The sequence below is a fragment of the Lepidochelys kempii genome, chromosome 2 (genome assembly GCF_965140265.1).
Source record: "Lepidochelys kempii isolate rLepKem1 chromosome 2, rLepKem1.hap2, whole genome shotgun sequence".
NCBI lineage: Eukaryota > Metazoa > Chordata > Testudines > Cheloniidae > Lepidochelys > Lepidochelys kempii.
This window is the reverse complement of record NC_133257.1, coordinates 199,925,623-199,949,330: the sequence shown is the minus strand read 5'-3', so window position 1 is coordinate 199,949,330 and position 23,708 is coordinate 199,925,623. Positions and strand designations below refer to the sequence as shown.

Sequence of the window (23,708 nt, the reverse complement as noted above, 5' to 3'; positions counted from 1 at the left end):
ATACACCATTCCTTCCCATGGGAACAACTAAACTAGTTGCCTGCGTGTCCACTGATTGATCAAAGGTCTGTTCTCAGACACTGGAACACCATGAATGGTCCATTCTGTGAAGGAGCTTTTGGCAATAATAATGTTATATGAAAGCTATTTTCTTGAACGGAGGAAGCTAGACATTGTGCAAGAGGTGGTCTTGTGGCTAAAATACGCGGCTGGGAGTCAGGAGAGCTGGATTCTATTTCTATCCCTGCCACAGGTATCCTGTGTGATCTTGGGTAAGTCACTTAACCTCTCAGCTCTGCTGGTTCCCTGTCAGTATAACGAGGATAATAACATCGTAAGTTGGATCGTAAGTTTTGACTGCTGGGGAAACTTTTAGAATTTATTAGTTAGAAACAACCAGTTATATATAGTTGGAAACAACCAGTTTATTAATCCCACCGTGTTCTTCCTTACACGTTATGCTTCACTATGCTAGCAAAACTGTCTGAGAGAAAACCAGTCATGAGAAGTTGTAAGCTGCTATGAGTGGCACCTACTTCTTATGGCTCCGAAAGTATATATGAGGAAGTGAAGCTTACTTGCAAATGGCCGGATCTTCATAGAAGATTTGACATGTATGGTAATAGGCTGTGGTTTTTATCTGCAGGGTTTTTTCAGAAGAAGCATTCAGCAAAACATTCAGTATAAGAAGTGCTTGAAGAATAACAACTGCTCTATAATGAGAATGAATAGGAATAGATGCCAGCAGTGCCGCTTCAAAAAATGTTTGTCTGTTGGAATGTCAAGAGATGGTATGTTCCTAAATTGAATAACGACATTGTAAAAGTGAATTGTGCTGCATACGCCACCCATCTCAAAAGAGAATGTGACAAAGATCGTAAGGAGGCAGAAACGGACAGCTGAATCCTGTTGTACTCTGACACTACTGTTGTCTCTTACATGTGGATTAGCTAGTCTTCTCACTGTGTGGCTATACTGAGCGCCGTATATAAAGTAGCTAAGAAAGCCCTCACTTCTCTGAGCATCTGGAGTTGGGATGAATACAATAGGATGCACTACAGCTGCTAGATGGACGGACTTGATGTAACAGTCTTAGTTTATTTTACTGAGTTAAACAATATTTTAAGCTCCTCTGTGGGTATTAAGCTAGGTTTTGATCTCAGTTACACTGGTGTAAATCCAAAATAACATTCTTGGTGGCAGTGGGGTTATTGTGGAGTTACACTGGTGTAACTGAGCTAAGAATCTGAACCATCCTGTCCAGTGTATTGCATACATTTCCTAGGTTTTAATTTTTAAACAAAAGGAAATGTTGCCCAATCTAGCTCTCACTGAAGTCAATGGAAAGACTTTAATAGGAGCTAGGTCAGGCCCGTAGCACACTATCTTTTTATTGTCACTTAACGTAAGGCTATTACGGAGAGTAGAGTTTCAGGAGTAAGTTTTCAGTGCAAGGAGAAAGCACAGAGCTGCAGTACTTTAATGGTAACTGAAACTGCACTGCTAAATCACCGTATGCCTCACTGAAAGTCTGCCTTTTGCCATGGTTTTTAGTCAGGTGCTGAAAATGTAGATTGTTTGGCTTCCAAAGCACAAAATTTGATTGAGCTGAGAACTCTCCCCCCCGCCCCCATTTCACTTTTTATTTCCCTCAGATTCATACTGAACAGGAACAAATTTAACACTCATTGGGCAGGGGAAATTAACTTAGAACTTTATTTAAAAGAATTGTGCTGTCATTCTGAGTATCATTGACTACAACCCATATGGGGCTGTCTATACACAGGCTGGTACCCGATTGATTTAAGTAAACCAGTTTAATTAAATGCCAAACTCCTGGGCAAGCACACGTATGTCAGTTTAAAACTGGCTATGTCGGGTGAACTAGCCCTACAAATGTAAGCTAACGCGATATAAACCAGGTTTAAAGCAATTTCAGAGTGTCCACAGACAAAGTTGCACTGATTTAACTACATCAGTTTTAAAGCACACATTTGGGTGCAACTGTGTGTATAGACCAGGCCTGGTTTAGAATAACCAAGAAAAGGGACATACAGATACTTTTGTTATATTTTTTGCTGCCTTCATTTTACATATAAACAGTGGTGCGTAACAAGATGATCTTGGACCCGATTCTAATGTGACACCCGCTTTACACTGGGTTAACTTTACTGACATCAGTGGAGTTACTGCTGATATACAGCCATGCCAATGAGATCAGGATTAGTGTCTGAGCGTAAAAAGGCAAGATTATCCGTTCTGTGTGTCGTGGTTTTCATGACTGAATTTGGTGTGCACATAGGTAACTAAACCCTTTTTTTCCCCCTTCCTTAGCTGTTCGATTTGGCCGCATTCCTAAACGTGAAAAACAGAGGATGCTGATTGAAATGCAAAGTGCCATGAAGACCATGATGAACAGCCAGTTCAATGGTCACTTGCCAAATGAAACATTAACAGAACATCAGGAGCAAGCGCTGCCATCGTCTCAAGAAGAGCTTACATCCAAACCCCAACAAGAGCTGGAAGACATCAGAAGTCCATCTCCTCCTCCTCCCTCTGACATTGCGAAGGAAGAAGTGATTGGTTTGGTGACCAGAGCCCACAAGGACACCTTCATGTACAACCAGGAGCAATCAGAAAACCCAGCTGAGGCCAGGCAGCCCCAGAGCGGGGAAAGAATTCCAAAGAACCCTGAGCAATATAGTTTGAATAGCGACTATTGTAGCAGTGGGCTTAGTGACACCCATTATACCGAAAGTGAGCAACTTCTTGCTGGACAATACAAAGGGAGACATGTAATGCATTATCCAAATGGGCGCACCGTTTGTTTCACAAATGGCCACAGTATGAACTTTACCAATGGTTATACTCAAAGAATGTGTGAAAAGATCCCAGAAGATGGGTTTTCGGCAAATGAGAACATACATATATACTCATGCAGCACTGGAGGGAGAATGCACCTGGTACAGTAATGTCTGTTGTTGCTGGTTCAGGGAGACTTTTTTGCCATGTTTTTTAATGATATGTCAATACAGATGGGGCCAAATGTAGCTCCAGAATCAGTGAAGTTGCACACAGATGAATTTGGTCCATAGTGGAGACCCAGATAGCACCAAACAGAGTTTAGGGGCAAAGAACTACTAGATAGAGATCAACGGCTTACACTGTGTATGGGATTTGAAATCAAGCAGTTGATAAGGTTCTTCTAACAAGACTTTTAGCTGCCAGATAGTCTATTTTCAACTAAAGTACATAAAAGATATAGTTGAAAATCGGGTTACAGTAGGTTTCTTGGAAAAGTGAGTCCTATGAATCATTAAGTCCTTTTCCACCCTTTTCCTCTTGGGGATAAAACCTTCAAAATAATTTACAAAGTTAGATGCACTAACTTGAAATATATTTTTAAAAAGTATCCAAGCACAAGTTCTGAGGTGCAACTTTGGCCTCCTGGAAGTCAGTGAGGACTTCAGTGGGGTCAGGATTTCATCCTTAGAGACAATCTAGTTGATTTAAGTCTGTTTTTACCAGGGTCTTTTAGTACTTGCTCACCTTGTCAGGCAGGTCATTTTTTAATTTAATTTTATAGTTATTAGGGCTAGATTTATTGATTTATTTATTTGAGAGCAGGTGTTTTTATGGAAACTACTTAAAACATTTGGATTTGGAGGGTTCTAGGCTGTCCACAACAAACCTATCCTTCTACCCCTACAACAAGTTAAACTCTGAGCCAGTGAAAGGATTTACAAGTATGGGTCCTCCCTTTCTTTATCCCCATTCATCTAGGAGTGTCCAGTAGCAGCATCATACCAGAAAGCATTTCCTTATCGCAGCCTCTTTGATCACCCTAACTGATTTAAGTCAAGCAACAATGCTGCATATTTCCCTCCCTTTGCCCCATTTTTAAATCCCCCCCACCCCTCTTTACCTTGCAGTAGCTGCCTCTTTTCCTTAAAGTAGACTCTCTCTCCCTTTCTAGATGGAACAGACTGGGAGGGGGAACATAGGAAATACTTCAGTTCTTGTTCTGTGATGCTCCATAATTGCAAACCCTCAAGTGCAAATTGGCTACATTTTTCCACCTCCTAGTTTTTGACAATCCTTCAAGCTTTTCTCAGCTTCCTGAGAATCTCCTTATTTGTAAGCTACTTCTGTATTGTATGTGGCCAGTGCCTAGTCCAGTGGGGCTCAGAACTCCAGTTGTAGCTGTAGGCCCTACAGCGTTACTTATCATTCTCAGTCTTGTTAGTCTGCCTAGATTTCAGACAAGCCTGGTGTATCATGATTACTCTCCTAAACTCTGAGCAGAGCTTGCTTGACAGTGGGGTTTGTCTTTGTCACAGCTGTCCCTGAGATGACAACAGGATGACAGCCAGGGTCTGAACCTGCTTTCCCACCAGCATTCTCTTCCCCGCCCATTCCAGCAGTAAAAGAGCAGTTTAGATTCTTTGATCCTCGTTTACAGTGGAGTAAGTGAGGGCAGATTCAGGGATAACTATAGAAGACAAAGAGAGTGAGATCAGAAATGGGGTGTTCAGTTTCGATTCCCTGCATGGTAGCAGCTTTCCCTAATTACGTTGTTGGAGCAGTCAAAGTTAGGAAAATTTTAAACGGATATTTAATGGAGCTGCATGAAATATCCTTGTTACTTAACTAATGAATATTCCTATTTTATCTGTTGTATCATTAGCATGATGATTTCCTCAACAAGTCTGCTTCTTTCAAAGACTGGTTAAAATGTGGAATATAATTTGAAGAGGGTTTTTTTTTTGTGTGTGTGTGTGTGTGGAAATTCTAGGTTTGTCCAATGAGCAAGACTCCCTTTGTGGACCCAAGTAAGTCTGGCCATGAAGTCTGGGAAGAATTTTCGATGAGCTTCACCCCTGCAGTGAAAGAAGTGGTGGAGTTCGCAAAACGCATTCCAGGGTTCCGAAATCTTTCCCAGCATGACCAGGTCAATCTTCTAAAGGCTGGGACATTTGAGGTGAGAATCACAGTAAATGCCTTGCCAACATCCTTCATGCTTTAGATGTTGGGCTGACTGTGCAGCAATCTTACGCCTTATTAATAGAGATGCATGTGTCTTGATCTAGAATCAAACTTCCCCCAGGATATGCAATTGCTCCGTTAGAGAGATGGAACCAGATCCTCAATGGGTATAATGGCATATAACCATTAAGGTCAATAAAGCTATAACAGGTAACACCAGCTGAGGATCTTGTTTGCATCTGGAGCCTGTTAACTTAATTTAAGCCCCAGCAGGGTTCATGGTTTTGTGTCAGCTCAGCAAAACTTTTCAACCAGAAACCCTTTTCCCAGACTTAGACAGCTGAGAACCCTACTCCACCTCCTCCCTCACCCCAGAACTCATCATTTATTTCTTTTAAATAGCTACCTGCAGGCAGCAACCTTGCTTCTGTGGGTCTAATCTGAATTATTCGCCCCACAGAGGCTCAGTTCCCTGTTCTGCACCTATTCCCTCTGCTGCCTGAAGTCTCTCCTGCAGAAAGACCTGATGGGGTTGGAGTGATTCCATCTGTGCAGGAGTCCCTCCAGTGGTAACTGGGGGTACTGCAGTCACTGGAGCCTCCGGTATCCTCTGGTGTCAGTAGCTGGAACTTTACTCAGCAATACAGTACCCACACTGTAGATCAGAGGTGGGCAAACTACGGCCCGGGGGCTGCATCCGGTCCTCCAGACATTTTATCTTGGCCCTCGAGCTCCTGCTGGGGAGCAGGGTCCAGGGCTTGCCCTGCTGCAGCCGGGGAGCAGGATCAGGGGCTTGTCCCACTTCACGCGGCTCCCAGAAGCAGCAGCATGCCCCGCCCCCCCGCCCCAGCTCCTACGAATAGCGGCAGCCAGGGGGCTCCGCACACTGCCCGCTGCTCCAAGTGTTGCCTCCGCAGCTCCCATTGGCCAGGAATCGCGGCCAATGGGAGCTGCAGGGCAGTGTTTGTGGACTGGGCGGTGCCTGTGGACGGGGCGGTGACTGCAGACAGGGCAGCTCACAGAGCCAGAGAGGGGACATTCTGCTGCTTCTGGGAGCTGCTTGAGATAAGCACCACCCGGAGTCTGCACCCCTGACCCCCTCCTGCCCCAGCCCTGATCCCCCTCCCACCCACTGAGCCCCTCAGTTCCAGCCTGGAGCATCCTCCTGCACTCCCACCCCAGAGCCCACACCTCCAGCCAGAGCTCTCACCTCCCCCGCTGCATCCCAACCCCCTGCTGCAGTCTGGAGCATCCTGAATGCCTCATTTCTGGCCCCACCCTAGAGCCCACATCCCCAGCCAGAGCCCTCGCCCCATTCCGCACCCCAGCCACCAATTTCGTGAGCGTTCATGGCCCGCCTTACAATTTCCATACCTAGATGTGGCCCTCGGGCCAAAAGGTTTGCCCACCCCTGCTGTAGATACTACATAGTGTCTGCAGTGTGGCTGATAGTTGGGTCATTAGTAGTGGGCCTGAGCACCACCAGCTCTTTATGACAAGACATGCTTACGTATGGTCATTACGTACTGTACGTAAATTGGTATCAGCTGGTTAATAATGCAAGGGCTCCTGATGTGGTGTTACAGCTAGTCAGTGTCCCTCACTTGATGACCTTTATTTAGGGGCCTGTCCTCCTGTGTGTGTGTGTGATGCACACTATTATTAGTGGAGTTAAAGCTTGCATGACTGGAGGAAACCTGACCCCACAGAATTCAAGGTCTCGTTCAGACAGGTCTAGTTTCTGTAACACGTATTTTTAAGCAGGGATATAGGATTGTGTGTTTACTTGCACTGAAGAAATTATTTTCTCCGGAAAGTTGTTGGGTCCCTTGCTTTCTTCACTGATAATGCATTAAATTATACAGCTCTAGAATGGTCAGTTGTTGGAGTGAGAGGTACCTGTTACACTGTGAAACTCAGACCCAGGTCCTGGCCTCCTCTATGCTACTTTCTCTTTGCTTCTGACTGCTCCCCCTTCCAGTGCCCTGCCTTATGTTTTCATTACCATATTTGTACTTAGCCTACACTATCACCTCTCCCCAGCACATCTTTGCCTGCAGTAACCATTAAAACTCTTGCTCGAATTACACAAAAAGACGGATTCCTGTCTGAAAAATTCTACACGTTTTAGGCTCTGCTCAGGTTCCACAGAGCGGAGACCTTCATCAAGTAGGGGGATAACTTAAAACAGAACCACCACATTAGCAAATTTAAACCTTCCCTCTGGCACTGGAGCTGTGGTTAATATAGATTGAAACACTGGGGAGCCAAATTTTCTAAGTACAGCCTCTCTTTGTACATGTACAGTCACTTGTGTGTAGTTTTGTGCGTGAGTACTTGTACATGAGTACAAATGAGATGCCTTCCAAGACACAGTCACGCACAAGCACAAATGGTTGAGGCCCTTTTGAAAACACCAGTTTGACATACTATCTAAAATTCCTATCTGGAGTCTAGATTTTATTTTACACTCTGGATTTTAGCTCTAGCTCCTTCTCTGGTGTCAACAAGCATAGCCTCAAGCGCTTCAGTTTACAGCAGCTGAGGAGTGGGCCATATGGTTTGAAGACCAGAATTAATATCCTGCTCACCTAGAAGAGTCATTATTTTAGGCCAGTGACTCCACGCTTCTGGAGCTCGATCCTGTGAAGTTCTGAGCATTTTCAGTTTCCAGAGAAAATGGTGGCGGCAGGGGTGTTCAGCACCTTGCGGTGAAATTCCCCCCTGCAGAAGGCCAGCCCCAGACCTGTCCACTGTTTATGTCCTATTTAAACTGTAGTTTGCAGGCTTCATTGGTGCATAGGCTTCTGCATGGTGCTAAAATTCACCACAGCATATATTTCTCTGTTGAAAGTGAACCCATAATATTATAGTGCTCATGGGCCAGATCCATAAGAGTATTTAGATGCCTTACTGCCTCTGTAGGCACCTGAGTCCACCATTTAGGTGCCAGTTATAACTTGTCAAAGTCAGTGCTCAGCTGTTGCCTAATCACATAGAGTTTCCACCTGCAGGCACGCACAGAGCCATCTAGGTCCTGATGCTGTCCCACAGCTAAGAAGCTGCACCAAACCCTTGCTTAAACAGAAGCCTCTAGACTGCTCCTCCTTCCCCATGTCCCCAGCGAGGCCCACTCCTAGACGCATTCTCAGAGCATGCTTAAGATCCGTTGCTTATCATAAGAGACAACCGGGATGGGATTAAGTTGTGTGAGTAGGGCACACCCCTGGGAAGTGGGAGACCCAGGTTCAGATCCCTGCTCCAATGAATAGCTGATAAATGAAATAACTTCAAGAGGAGAGAGTGACCAAGCCCCCAGAAAAGCCAGGAGCCTGGTGGTTAGGGCAAGCACCTGGGATGTGGGTCATGTTGGTTCATGCCCTGCTCCAAATCAGACAAAGCAGAGGCTTGAAATCAGGCCTCCCGTAGCACAGATAAGAGCTCTAACAACTGGGCGATCAGCTGTGTGCGTGTGTGTCTCGTTTTTTATGAGAAAGGTCTTGGGTTTGGGCTGCTGGGGTATGGGCTGACCTGGCTTAGGTGCTTAACTCCAGGAGAGGGTCCAGCTGAGAATCATGAGCCGAAGGACATGCCTAGTTCTAGCCTGTCAGTCAGTTGCCTAAGGCCCAGATCAGTAGGAGTTAGGCACTCAAATGCCTTTGTGGATCTGGTCCTAATCTCCCTCCCATTCAGCATTTCACACCAGGTGGCTCCCCCCACAACTTACTGGCCTTCAAGGATCCCTTTCCTAAGCACCTAACCTTGCATTATACAGGTGCCCTGGTGCTACCAACAGTCCCTGCCCAAAGAACTTACACTCTGACAGTCAGACAAGAGAGGACAGGTAGATACAGACAGATGGGGGAGTGCAAGTAAACAGTAAGACAGTACTGGTCAGGGTGACAGGCAGTCTCTGCACACCAGCAGCCTATTTTGATTTTCAGAGGGGAAAAAAAATCAAGGCCATAACAGAAAGCAAGAAGTTAGACATTTTAAAATGAAGTTTGTTTTAGTTTATCCAAGTCAGAAAGTAGCAGTTCTGCACATTGTATTTAAACAATGGAACATGTCGGGGGTGGTTAAACATTGAGCAAATGGAACCTTACTAGCCATTCCACATGGAAAAAATTCACAGTGCAGCTGAGAACAAGGAGGCAAAGTTTGACAGTTGTAAATGCTCAGAAAGAGGTACCTATATCAAAAAATATATCCCCAATTGGTAGCTACAGACAAGGTGTAATTTCAAGCTCTGTTGTGTTAGCCTTTCCAAGGACACACATTCTGTTCTTTTCCACCGGGGCTCACTAACATTGCCTGTAAAAACCCAGCAGTGGCATGGTACTTCTACAGACAACACACCATGGGCTAGATCCTCAGCTGTTATAAGTCACCATAGCACCATTGAAATCAATGGAGCTATTCCAGTTTACCCGAGAAGAGGATCCATCCGATGAAGTGAGCTGTAGCTCACAAAAGCTTATGCTCAAATAAATTTCTTAGTCTCTGAGGTGCCACAAGTCCTCCTTTTCTTTTAGCTTGGTACTGTTACTTGCTACCCACACACACAGGGCGAAGAAAACATTTCTTCTAATAACATGAATTTTTTGTTTGCTCCGTAACTATAAACAAGTCCTCATACTGATGCATTTGTGAACAGTGTTTTCTTTATGGCTCAGGATGTCTGAGGCTTAAGTTTTAGTTCTGCTATCCCTTCTCCCCCTCTACCTCCAAACAGCAGCTAATTTTCCTTATTCTCCCAGATTTCAGGGACGTAGCTTGCATCATTCTTTAGAGCTAAGTGGGGTATTGTCTATTTCTAATCAAGATAAGTGATAGGAACGAACTATTACATAGTTTAGTTTATTTTCTCATAGATCTATACAAATCTGCCTATATTTTCTTTTCTCTCTTTTGCCAGGTTTTAATGGTACGGTTTGCATCTTTATTTGATGCAAAGGAACGTACTGTCACCTTCCTTAGTGGAAAGAAGTACAGTGTGGATGATCTGCATTCAATGGGAGCTGGCGATCTACTCAACTCCATGTTTGAATTTAGCGAGAAACTAAGTGGCCTGCAACTTAATGATGAGGAAATGAGTTTGTTTACAGCAGTTGTCCTGGTCTCTGCTGGTAAGGAAAGAAAGTTAATCTATACCTTTGCCAAACTTTGAATACAGTTGTCATTAGAGTGAAGGCCTCTGTAAAATATATATATTAAGCCTAATTAAGTTGGCTTGAAGGATTTAATGGGCCTCTTCTAAATTCCTGGCGGCCTGTAGTTTAAACTTCTGTAGCTCTGGACAGGGGGAAATTGCATATGTGAAAAACAGTTCTGATTTGCAGATATTTAGGACTTTTCTGCTATTACTATGGAACCCAAACGTCTGTTTAAAAGAAAAGAAAAATATCTGGCTTTCTCTACTGCTGTCTCACTGCTGTAGTAAAATATCCTTTCCAAAAAGTGTCAGCAGCCAGACAAGTAATAGGTCGAGAGTGGGAACTGTGGGCCCGATTTTCCCCTCGCTTATGCCAGTTTTACACAGGTGTAACTTGACTTCTGGGAAGTTAATCCTGACTTACACCAGTGTGGGTAATTGGAGAACCAGGTCCTTTTTACCTCAGAGATATCTTCAAAGCCTGGTACATAGCTTAGTAGCTTCAATTTTTTTGGTAAAGTCTCTATCCTGCAATTGGATCGGAACCTCTATTAGCAATAGGGTTGTCTGCATCATGAACCATACCTTATGCAGTTGAAGAGCCCATCAAGTCTTTAAAATGATGACCAACCTTAACTATTGAAATCAGGGGGAATTCATGACACTCAATTCTTTGCTGGAACTGACCCAGTTTTCCTAAAATTGTCACTTTTAGTCTATCTGGAACTTGATAAAATACTTTAAAGACCATCAAATTGTGTTTTCTGCTGCCATAAAATGCTAAAATATCGGAGTTGAGATTTGGGCCCCAAGTTGCATTCCTGCCACATCCCAAACTCCCAATGTGGTTCCTAGTATCACTGGGAGTTTCCAGGGTGTAAGGAATGCAGGACTGGCCCTTAAACAGTTCCCAGGTTATTGATTTTTGAGTACACCATTGGACCTAGCAATTCATTTTCTAAGGGTCACATGGGTGAGCAGTTATTCACTTGAATAGTCCCACTGGTGAGTAATCCCATTCTCTCCAATGTTGCTGCTGTGATACATTAAGTGTTTAAAAAACCGAAACAGCACCAGCAGGTGGAGGCTGCTGGCCAGCTTCTACAGTTGTTTGGGAATGCAGCTTCTTCTCTCCTTGTCCCCCATTTTGCTAGCCAATACGTAAGAAAAGCTGGAGCAGTGGCCATGTCTCCGTTCCCATCCGCCTTTGGGATTCCACGTGCCCCAGGAGCGTAGGGAGGGGATCAGTCCCTGTGCTCCCAAGTGTACAAGGGCTGCATTTCTGCCTGAGCCATGTGAGTGTGGGGAAAAGGCTCCTTAGACGCTCTCACAAACTGTGCACCCACGTTCTGTGCTTGAGACAGGCAGAATCTGAGTGGAATATTTTTTCTTGAAAAAGGGAAGGATGTTGAGAGCTTTAGATAGTAAACATGTTCTAGTGCAGCAGTCTCCCGGGATGTGTTCTGTTCTCAGTGCTGGCTAACTAACTGTAACTTGAGATAGGGCCCAGTCCTGTAAAGTGTTGAACTGGCTCTGCTTCCATTCATCAGTGGCTGCTGAGCCAAACAGCTTCCCCAAGATGGTGGTCAAAAACAGGACTTTAGAGCTAGGCTCTTAAATTCTTTCTTAGACCTGATTTTCTGCAGTGCTGAGCACTTGCGGTTCCTGTTGAAGTCAGTGGAAGGTGCTGGCTGTGCAGCACCTCCAAACTGTTAGGCTACTTTCATTATGCAGCTAAGGCCCTGATTCAGCAAAGCACTTTAGCCCATACTTTCCTTCAAGCATGTGCTTAAATCCATCTCTCTTCAGTAAAGTACATATGTGCTTTGCTTTGCTGAATAGAGATGGGACTGCCTGCCTATGTCTGAGCTTTGCTGAATCTGGGCCTAAATAAGGATGTGGAGACTCGCTTGAGCCACCCAGGTTTGAAAGTCTTGGCTCACATTTTTTCCTATATTGGTTGATGTGGACAACTGACTCATAACTGCTTTTTATCTGCAAGCTATGTTTGCCTGCCTTTTCTCCCACTCGTTTTTTTTCTCCTCCCTTTCCCTTTAGATCGATCTGGAATAGAAAATGTTAACTCTGTGGAGGCGCTGCAGGAGACACTAATTCGTGCACTAAGGACCTTAATTATGAAAAACCATCCAAACGAAGCCTCTATTTTTACAAAACTTCTTTTGAAATTACCTGACTTGCGTTCCTTAAACAACATGCACTCTGAGGAACTCTTGGCCTTTAAAGTTCACCCATAGGCCTTTAGCTCTTATTTATACATGAACTTGCCTCATGTTAAGCTGTATATTTTGTGCTAAAATACTTATTTATATGTTTGTACCGCTTGTTGGAGGAGAAAACCTCATTGACTCTTAGTGATTGGTTGATACGCCGTAACCTTGCAATAACATTTCAGAGTGAGTACGTCCAGTGGTTAGCAACGTGACATTCAGAGTTCATCAAAATATCCAGAATCATCAGTATGTTGACTGTAAAGTTTTTCACTCAACAGAAAGACCTGTCAGCTTCCTCTGGTGAAAATCAAAAGCATAGTAGCTGTGTGGGAAATGAGAGAAATGACAGTTGGGCTTTCCCATATCTAACGCATGTAGTCTTGCTTGTCTGGAAAGCTCTTACTAATTAACTAATGACCTATATAAAGTACAGAATTGTGTGTGTGTGTATATATATATATATATATTTGTGTATGTATATAAATTGTTCTACATAAAAATATAGACATAATTTCTTCACAATATTTTAAACTGTGAAGGAGTTAAACTTGCAAAAGCAGGTTCTCTATGGAAAGAACCAAAATAGATGCACTTTGTGTATTGCTGAACTAATTATCTGACCATTTATAATTTTTAGAAAACAGCAAATTTGCATTGATATGCTATATTTGTTAATAAAAGAAATACTGTGACACCAAAATTGCAGTCAGGTCCAACTTTATAACGAGAACTATTAACTGAAAGAGAATTGTTCAGGGTACTAGTTAGATTGATTATTTGTTGCAGCTAAGGTTCTTACCTTGTGCTGATAGTGGTTAAAAAGCTGTTGGACACTAGCATAGCTGATGAGCAACAGAATCCATCAATTCCTCCTAAAGAATCAAGGAAAATTTTCAGGAAAAGTGTATCCATCTAATATCCAGATTGCAGGTTTGTTTGTTTTTTCTTTTGGGGTTTTTTTTTTGTTTTTTTGCATGTATATTTCTGTGTCCATTTCTTTCTTACACTACACCAATTTGCTAGTTGACTGCTCAATAAGATTTGAATACAGAGCTGAGAGAGACACCTTGGTCTTTTCCTGTTGTTTTACCGCCAACCTTAATATGTATATAAATATTGGAGCTGTATGCTTTTTAAAGAACATTTTTTGTGTACGGAAAACAAGTGCACTCGATTGTTGGATATCATGACTTGCTTAACAAAACAGAGTTTTGGGGGTTTGGGGCTCTGTTTATTCCAGACAGAAAAATTCCCAGACTTGAGGGTCTGTTTTGTATTCTGCTGCTTTCCACCCTGAAAGGGAGGAGGGGGAATGTTCCTCATGGAGTTGAATTTCTTCTGTTATAGCAGGAAGTGACACCACAGACTCGTGATTTAAAAAGCCAAAGCAGTAATGTTATAAATAGTCATGTTACTGTCATATACTGTGTGAGCTGAAAATGCTCTTTTTACCTTCATGTTTAGTTTGCTGGTGTTAAAGTTTGACCCTCTAAGGTCTTAAAATTGTGTAACACTAACTGTTGTCAACTGATAGAGGGTTGTTGCTAAAGGGTTAATGTGATGTGTAAGGGCACAGTCCCTCAAACTTTCTGATGGCAGAACTCCCATTAACCTTGCAGGTTCAAAACGCTATGGACTTCTACAAAGCCAGTTGAAGTCAGTATGAATCTTCCCAATGACTTCAGTAGGATTTGGATCAAGCCCTGGAGATCCGATCCTGCACCATGCAAGTCAATGGCACTTTTGCCGCTAACGGTAGTGGTGGGGATGAGAGGAGGTTTGGGCTGCGCTGTAGCATGAACATGGGCCATCAGTTTTTAAGCAGAAATCTCAGTTGAAAGGGATGAGTTCTGCCCAAAAGTGAATGGCAAGGGAGTCAAACTGAAGGGGATCTGGAAAGAGTGCAGCTATATCCTTGCTTTGCCAAAAAGCAGAGGGCACAGGCTTTCCCAATAGCTCCCCCCCCTCCTCAGCTGGTGGGGTGAGAGCTCTCCTCCTGCTTCAAACTACTTCAACCACTGGAAAACAGCCCCCCTTTTTAAAATGTTTTCAGGAGATTACATTTCTAGGGCGTTTCCCCCTCATTTCTGTAAACACTGCATTCAACCAATGTTATTAGTTTTAAAGCTTCACTGATGTGTATTCTAAAATGCACATTTATGAAAGGACACAATTGCATCATTTGTTTCTACAAGGAGTCAAGGTGGCTCTTTTATATACCCTGTTTCAAAAGTGACGGTCAAACTGACCCCTGATTTTTGGCTTCTTATAGAGGCCTCATCACCATCTCTCTCTCTCTCTTTCTTTCTTTTAAAACTTTTATTATTAAGCCTTTAGGAATGTATAACCAGGACTGTGTAAGGATTGCTTATTAAAATTTTAGTTAGATTCAATATATATGCAATAGATAAATATTCTGATGTGTGCAATTTCATTTGAATGAAATCTTCCTACATGTAATGCAAATCGAACTTACATCAGCTGAAAAACCCCCAGATTCATGCCAAAAGGTTTAATGAAAAAGAAAAAGCTATTCAAAATGGCTCATATTTCATGAACTCCATAACTGAACTTCAGAAAGAAGTTACTTTAGCCATGTATTGTGAGCTCACTCTTTTACTGTGTCACTGGTTATACACTTGTTAAATGCTGAGATAATAGTCTTCATGCAAGACATTTATGAGTACTGTAGATGGGACTTTGCGGAACGATTAATATAACGTACTGTATGAATTTATTGAAATGTTACTGATTGTACAGGTTTGAAAAGATTAAATATGGGCATTATGTTAGCAAACAAAGCTGTTTCCATGCTGTTGTGTATCTCTATACATATAAAGTCTACATGGGGGAGGGACAGTACATATGCCGAGGCACAAGGAATCAGAATGCCAGTTGGTGTAAGGTCAGTGGAGCTGCGCTGATTTGCAGTGGTATAAGATACTGCTTTTTCCTCCAAGGTGGATGAATGCTTGGTTAGTTGAAGATGATTTATGATTACCAGCAGGGTAGGAGTAGATTTCTATCCTTTTAATACTAATTTAAAACCTCTTCACTGCATTGTAACTGAGTAGGGTACATGGTTTGTTTTCCGTAAAGCTTGTCTCAGGGAGACCAGTGCGCCCAAAAGCAACTGATGAGCTTTGATTTTTCCAATTTAAAATTTGCGGATTGTCAGTGAAGGGTTTGTCGTTTCAAGCTGTCGGTTCTGGAGAGCTGGGAACACAATTTAAAGGGGCACTGTCAAACTTCCCTGAAAATTGTGTAGCTGCTGCTGCTAAACAAAATCACCCACACCAGAGCCCCCATTGTTGAAAGAAAATAGAGAAACCTCTTGCCATTTTGCTTTGTGTATTGGCACTGCTTTAGTCCTGCCATGAGCGCCTCATGGTCTGAAACCCGTGCCCACGCAGAACCTTTGTGACTCCAGCAGGGAGCTCATTGCAGAATCCCAGCTTTAGGCAGAGCACTTAAGCATTGGCCTTGGGAAGTTTCCCACTTTGTGGGAATCTCTCACACAGCATCCTAGGGAGTCCTCCAAAATAGGCAGAGAGCCAGGTGAGAAACAACTTTTAACTCATTTGGAGAAACTAACTAGATTTCAAGTTTACAGTGCCCCTTCAAATGAGGATCTTGCCTTGACTTAGTCCCAAATTCTGATTTCCTGTTGTTCATGCACTAACAGAAATAAATGGTACCTTTTACAAGGAAAACACATCTAATATTGTAGTCAATATCTGGGTACAATTTATTATTAAAGTATAAATGGACATGGGCATAGACTGCATCTCATCCTGTTTCTGAATCATCATCTGAAAACTGTATGGGAGGTACGGAGAATAAAGATCATTTCTAACCAACTGTTTTGTGGTTTAATTGTTAAACACTTTCTAAAAGTAAGTGGAAGTAATCATTACATCCTTCCCCTGAAGAGCTTTCCAAGCCCTTAATCTTTGAATTCCTGTTTAGGTTGAAGTGAACACAGATGGTGACTCTCCTGAGAGTCTCCTGTCTTAATAAATTATTCTCAAGTAACATCACTAGGGTCCACTTGTATGCTGGTAAACAGGGGGAGAGGCAAATGAAATGTGTTAAAAGCCTCTCTGATTCATAGAAGTTGCAGCTAACATGTACAGAAGTCCTGCATCAGGGTGGGTCACACTGTAGTTAAGGTTGAGATAGGTACTCCTTTCTGAGCCCCTGTTTTCAAACACTTGAGTTATTCCCCAGTTTACCTTTTGTGTTGTAATAGGTCATGCTTATGCTCAGCTCAAAGCCAATTTGTGTGTATTTATATATGGGAAAATCATAAAAGCATTTTTTAGTTATTTTTAACATAGGAAAAAAGTATATTACATTTTAAATTGGGGAGGGAGGGAAGGGGTAAAAGGCACCCTCTCAGGCCTCAAACCTGGCTTTGTTTAAAAAGATCACATTTAGCAAAATGCCCACCACTTGACTGTGGACCTTGTTAGGGTTACCAAAAAATTGGTTAAGATTTCCAAGTTGACATCACCTTCCATTTACCAGTAGCAGTTTAGGGCCAGCTTCAGGGCTCATGTGTAGCTAAACACACAGCAGTGAGACCTCGCACAAGTTTGAAGTTAGGCCTCACGCTTTAGACTTCCTTGTGGTATGACAGGAATTCTTCAGTGGGTGGGTTCCTAACATCATCATCTTGCATCAGGAAAACTCTACAAGCTGCCCTCAAGTTCAGTTTCTGTTACCTACGTCTGTCAGGTGATACTAATAGGCAAGGTGTCAGAAAGCTATTTTTAAAATGCTGTAAAGTGTCAGAGCCATTTTCCTTGACTGGCCACCATTTACAGGCCATGTTCTGTAAGCCAAGGACAGGGAGTACTAGAGCCGTTTGCTGCATAGGATAATTGACACCTTCTTACTGTTACAGTTTTAAATGTAGTACACTTTACATACAGGAAACATTTTTTTTAATGAGACAAGCACCATAATTCTCAATTACATGAATGCCCCTTTATGCCATTCTGGAAGTTTAAATGCACTTCGAATTCAGCAGATATGGCCCCACCGCAAACTGGTGTAGAAAAGCTCTGCAGTGGCCCTGCTCCCAGCCTCTGGCGTGCTGGATGGGGTAGAGGCGTTGGCCAAGCACAATATGGCTACTTGCAGGGGCCACTCTTATCTTATTTTAGGGGCTGGGGTTGGCCTTTGTATGGCTCCAGAACAGCGGGAGCACAAAGGTGGCTTAAAGGGGCCTCCTTCCCCCCAATCCTGCTCCAAGTGCAGGAGCGGCATCACGTCCAAAGGGCATAGTGCTCTGGCTAGCTTGTAAAGCCTGTGCGGTGCAGGTGTCCGGGCAGGGAAGACGCCTAAGCGAGTGTCTGGCTAAGGCGCTGCTTACCTAGCATGCTGTCCTGTACCCCGGGCCCACAGTTCAGATGCACCTCATTTAAAGGGCTGCACTTTCCAGTGCCCGAGCAGGTTCTTCTGAGACAAACCCTCACTTGTGGCTGGGACTTGGAGCAGGGGCTGTTTCCAAACAGATGTATGCTCTTCACCTTCTCCACCCCCTCCCCCCCCATTGGTCAGCTCGGCTCCCTCGTTCATCTCTTCCCCTTAGCTCAGGACTTTCTTCTGTGGTTCCTTTAGTTCTGTCTTCCTATCAGCCCTTTTCTGTACTGTCCCTTATACAAAGTCACCGGCGTAATCCATACTGGCGCCTTGCCACTATCCCCGGTACCTTTGTAGCCCTTTCTCATTGCACGGCTGAGCTATTCAGTGGCATGTCTGAGCCCCCTCTAGTGGCTAGTTTGATGCATGGACCTAAAAGAGCAAATTGGGGCCGCCCTGCAATGGTGGGTTTCAGAGCAGCAGCCGTGTTAGTCTGTGTTCGCAAAAAGAAAAGGAGTACTTGTGGCACCTTAGAGACTAACCCATTTATTTGAGCGTGAGCTTGTTAGTCTCTAAGGTGCCACAAGTCCTCCTTTTCTTTTTGCTATGGTTTATTCTATATGCGCTTCAGGGCAGGGACTGGCTCCGCCTCTGTATTTGGCAGCACGTAATTCACAGTGAGCGCTACCACTACCTAAAGCATTAATTAGCATTTGGCAGTCGTTAATTTCCTGGGTGGTCTAGCTCAGTGCTGCTCTTCCAGGGAGCCCGGCATGCACCCAAGTGCCAGCTGTGATACAACTCTGGTACTAGTTGCAGAGGGACCATGGGGCTTGCTCCTTGCTGAACAAACCACAGTCTGGGAACTACACTCTTGAGAAGCCTTGGCGTCAGCAGGAGACCAGCTGTATCAGGGCAGATCTGTGCCACCGTTCCTGTACCGCCCATGCCATGGCAGCACCATTCCTGGTAGCTTTTGTATAACTCAGTGATTGAGACTTCCCGCCCCCCCCCCCATCTTTTAATAAATAAACCCACTTATCCCTGGCTGCTACTCATGTACCTGCCCATCTGAGTTTCCTGAAACCACTTGCGAGCCCTGCAGCTGCAGATTGTCTGAACCAGCCCGCTAACAACCTATGCTCATGTTTCTGCATGAAAGGCTTCAGTTTCCCAAAGAAGAGCGAGCCCCACAACCTGATGTTGCCATGAAACAGTCATTTGCTGAGGTCCCTGCATTTTAATGAACAGCAGGAGCCCATCACGGTACCCTTACTTGGACTGGCTAGATGCTGGGCTCGGTCTGTGCTCAACACCTTCAGCCAGCCAGGAGCGCCATCTTAGCTCCCCCAGTCTTCAGCAGCCCTGCCCACACTGAGCTGTTTGTAGTCCTGCTGCTCTTCCACCCAGCCAGGCATCCCAGTTCCTCCTTTTCCAGATCCAGGCAGGCTGCACCTGCACATGGCACCTGATTAGTTGCTCCAGCAGCCCCCTCTGATTGACTGCTTCCTCTGCAGCCACTCTAGGCTGCCTGGAGGATTTCTCCTCTGCTCTTTTCTGGGGCGGGGTAAGGCAGGGACACAACTCCAGTAGTGGGGCCTCGGGATCTAGTCCACCCCACCACCCTCCCATTGAAATCTGGGCCCGTGTCAAGCAGTTACAGGAGAGAATGGTCATCTCACAGCACTACCCTTTTCTAGTCTATGGCTTTTCTGCTGTAGTTTATCATTTGCTAGGCTGTACGATTGCTATGGCAGACTGCACGGCCTCACGCTCAAAAAGCCAAAGCCAAGTTCACCCAGTGACAATAGCATTAGGCCAGGGGTCAATTCCTCTTAGTATGACAACATAATTTACTGTTTAAACCTACAATTAACATAAACCACAAAGAAATTGTCCATGCACGTTATGATAGTGACACTTTAACTGTGGGCATGAATTATAGTGAAACTGAGCAGACAAATAGATGTGGTAAGTCTGGCAACAGGTCAGCATTCAGACATGGTTTAACTTGACAACTAAAAACAACAAAAAATCTTTCAAGTCTTTTCTTAAAACAGATTAGTCAAAAGAATTCTACATTTTGAAATGCATGTTGCAATTTTGGGGCCTAATCCAAAACCCATTGACTCAATGACTTTGGACCAGGCCCTTGATATTTCAGCAGGCTATGAACATTCATTTGGAAATGTGATAGTATAGAATAATCTGCTTAAAAATAATCCAAATGATTGCCATTCCATTGTATGAGGTCTCATACTCCTTACTGCCATAGAAATCACGAGTGTTATGCACTCAAGATGCACGCATATTTCAGTCTTGTACTCTTTCCAGCAAACTCCCAAATGCTGATACTTTGCACTTACGACATACCTTTCACTGACCTCCGGGTGTCACCCTGACTAACTGAAATGACAATGAACAGGGCTTGTCCTTGTATACACTGACCACAAACTGACCAGGGTCTGCCTCAGTACAACTCTTTGATGATGTGTTCTCTCATGATAAAACTGTAACGACAAGGCTTGAAATAGAAGAGCTGGCTCTATCACTGAATTGCTGTGAGACCTTCAGTCAAGTCACTTAACCTTACTGTTCCTCAGTTTCGCTGTCTGTATAACAGGAAGGTAAATACCATAATATCTGCTATGAGACTTCACTGAAAAACATTTGTAAATTGCTTTGAGATTCTCATGTAGAAGGTGTTGTAGAGATGCAAATTGTTACAAAAGTTGTCTAGGAGTATGTCTCCACTACAAAATAAGGTCACATTTATAGACGTCGGTTTTTTTAGACGTTGTTTTTATATAGTCGATTGTGTGTGTCCCCACACAAAATGCTCTAAGTGCATTAACTCGGCGGAGTGCTTCCACAGTACCGAGGCTAGCGTTGACTTCCGGAGTGTTGCACTGTGGGTAGCTATCCCACAGTTCCCACAGTCTCCACCACCCATTGGAATTCTGGGTTGAGATCCCAATGCCTGATGGGGCAAAAAACAGTGTCGCGGGTGGTTCTGGGTACATGTTGTCAGGTCCGCCCTCCCTCCCTCCGTGAAAGCAATGGCAGACAATCGTTTTGCGCCTTTTTTCCTGAGTTACCTGTGCAGTAGCCATACCACAGCAAGTATGGAGCCTGCTCAGCTCACTGTCACCGTATGTCTCCTGGGTGCTGGCAGACATGGTACTGCATTGCTACACAGCAGCAGCAACAACCACCCATTGCTTTGTGGTAGCAGCTGGTGCAATAGGCCTGAAAACCATTATCATTATGTCTGAAGTGCTCCTGGTCTCCTCAGTAAGGTTGGTCAGGAGCGCCTGGGCAGACATGGGCACAGGGGCTAAATTAGGAGTGACTCGACCAGGTCATTCTCTTTAGTCCTGCAAGCAGTCCTATTGCACCAACTTCCGCCGAGCAGCCAGGAGATGTGGATGGCTTGCAGTCCTACTGCACCGTCTGCTGCCAGCCAAAGATGTAAAAGATAGATGGAGTGGATCAAAACAAGAAATAGACTAGATTTGTTTTGTATTCATTTGCTCCCCACTCCCTCCCTCCGTGAAATCAACAGCCGACAGTTGTTTTGGTGAGGTCTGTCAGGGGCACCTTGAAAACTTTAATGGAGATTCAGTCCTGCCTGAAATACTAGAGGGAGGGATAGCTTAGTGGGTTGAGCATTGGCCTGCTAAACCCAGGGTTTTGAGTTCAATCCTTGAGGGGGCCATTCTGTGTGACAGTTATTTTTGTTTCTCCTTGATGTAAAGCCACCCCCTTTGTTGATTTTAATTCCCTGTAAGCAAACCCTGTAAGCCATGTCGTCAGTCGTCCCTCCCTCCGTCAGAGCAACGGCAGACAATCATTCTGCGCCTTTTTTCTGTGCAGACACCATACCACGGCAAGCATGGAGCCTGTTCAGATCACTTTGGCAATTAGGAGTACATTAAACACCACACACATTATCCAGCAGTATATGGAAGACCAGAACCTGGTAAAATGAAACTGGGCAAGTAGGCGACATCAGCACGGTGACGAGAGTGATGAGGACATGGACACAGACTTCTCTCAAAGCACGGGCCCTGGCAATGTGGGCAGCATGGTGCTAATGGGGCAGGTTCATCTGGTGGAACGCCGATTCTCGGCCCAGGAAACAAGCACAGACTGGTGGGACCACATAGTGTTGCATGCGTAATGGCACTTTCATGGAACTTTGTGACTTGCTTTCCCCTGCCCTGAAGTGCATGAATACCAAGATGAGAGCAGCCCTCACAGTTGAGAAGCGAGTGGCAATAGTCCTGTGGAAACTTGCAATGCCTGACAGCTACCGGTCAGCTGGGAATCAATTTGGAGTGGGCAAATCTACTGTGGGGCCTGCTGTGATGCAAGTAGCCAACACAATCAAAGATCTGCTGATATCAAGGGTAGTGACCCTGGGAAATGTACAGGTCATAGTGGATGGCTTTGCGGCAATGGGATTCCCTAACTGTGGTGGGGCCATAGACGGAACCCATATCCCTATCTTGGCACTGGAGCACCAAGCTGGCAAGTACATAAACCGCAAGGGGTACTTTTCGATAGTGCTGCAAGCTCTGGTGGATCACAAGGGACGTTTCACCAACATCAACGTGGGATGGCCAGGAAAGGTACATGACGCTCGCATATTCAGGAGCTCTGGTCTGTTTCAAAAGCTGCAGGAAGGGACTTTATTCCCAGACCAGAAAATAACCGTTGGGGATGTTGAAATGCCTATTGTTGTCTTTGGGGCCCCAGCCTACCCCTTAATGCCATGGCTCATGAAGCGATACACAGGCACCCTGGACAGTAGTCAAGAGCTGTTCAACTACAGGCTGGGCAAGTGCAAAATGGTGGTAGAATGTGCATTTGGACATTTAAAAGCACGCTGGCGCAGTTTACTGACTTGGTTAGACCTCAGCAAAACCAATATTCCCACTGTTATTACTGCTTGCTGTGCTCTCCACAATATCCGTGAGAGTAAGGGGGAGACATTTATGGTGGGGTGGGAGGTTGAGGCAAATTGCCTGGCCTCTGGTTACGCGCAGCCAGACACCAGGGCAGTTAGAAGAGCACAGGAGGGTGCGGTGTGCATCAGAGAAGCTTTGAAAACCAGTTTCATGACTGGCCAGGCTACTGTGTGAAAGTTCTGTTTGAAACCCCCATCCCTTGGTTCACTCTACTTCCCTGTAAGCTAACCACCCTCCCCTCCTCCCTTCGATCAGCACTTGCAGAGGCAATAAAGTCATTGTTGCTTCACATTCATGCATTCTTTATTAATTCATCACACAAATAGGTGGATAACTGCCAAGATAGCCCGGGAGGGATGGTGGAGGAGAGAAGCACCAGGAGGGGTGGTGGAGGAGGGAAGGACAAGGCCACACAGCACTTCAAAAGTTTAAAACTTTGAATGCCAGCCTTCTGTTGCTTGGGCAATCCTCTGGGGTGGAGTGGCTGGGTGGCCGGAGGCCCCTGAACCGCGCTCGTGGGTGTCTGGGTGAGGAGGCTATGGAATTTGGGGAGGAGGGAGGTTGGTTACTCAGGGGCTGTAGTGGCGGTCTGTGCTCCAGCGCCTTTCCTGCAGCTCAACCATATTTGATCCTCCAGCAGCCTCAGCATTGAATCCTGCCTCCTCTCATCACACTGTCGCCACCTTTCAGCTTCAGCCCTCTCTTCAGCCCTCCACTTACTCTCTTCAGCCCACCACTTATTCTCTTCAGCATGCCACCTCTCCTCCAGGTCATTTTGTGCTTTCCTGCACTCTGACATTGTCTGCCTCCACGCATTCGTCTGTGTTCTGTCAGTGTGGGAGTACAGAATGAGCTCAGAGAACATTTCATCGCGAGTGCGTTTTTTTTGCCTTCTAATCTTCACTAGCCTCTGGGAAGGAGAATCATAGAATCATAGAATCATAGAATATCAGGGTTGGAAGGGACCCCAGAAGGTCATCTAGTCCAACCCCC

At 44.7% G+C, this 23,708-nt stretch overlaps 1 protein-coding gene across 1 annotated transcript in view; it reads left to right on the top strand.

Moving 5' to 3' along the window:
• The window catches only part of NR1D2 (nuclear receptor subfamily 1 group D member 2), a 32,349-nt gene extending 16,117 nt beyond the window's left edge, over window positions 1–16,232 (top strand). Inside the window, exons 4-8 of the mRNA XM_073333494.1 lie at window positions 647–791; window positions 2,335–2,963; window positions 4,796–4,981; window positions 9,905–10,115; window positions 12,200–16,232. Coding sequence (XP_073189595.1) covers window positions 647–791; window positions 2,335–2,963; window positions 4,796–4,981; window positions 9,905–10,115; window positions 12,200–12,396 — 1,368 coding nt within the window. The 3' untranslated portion in view covers window positions 12,397–16,232. The remainder of the gene's footprint in view (window positions 1–646; window positions 792–2,334; window positions 2,964–4,795; window positions 4,982–9,904; window positions 10,116–12,199) is intronic.
• The last annotated feature ends 7,476 nt before the right edge of the window (window positions 16,233–23,708 follow it).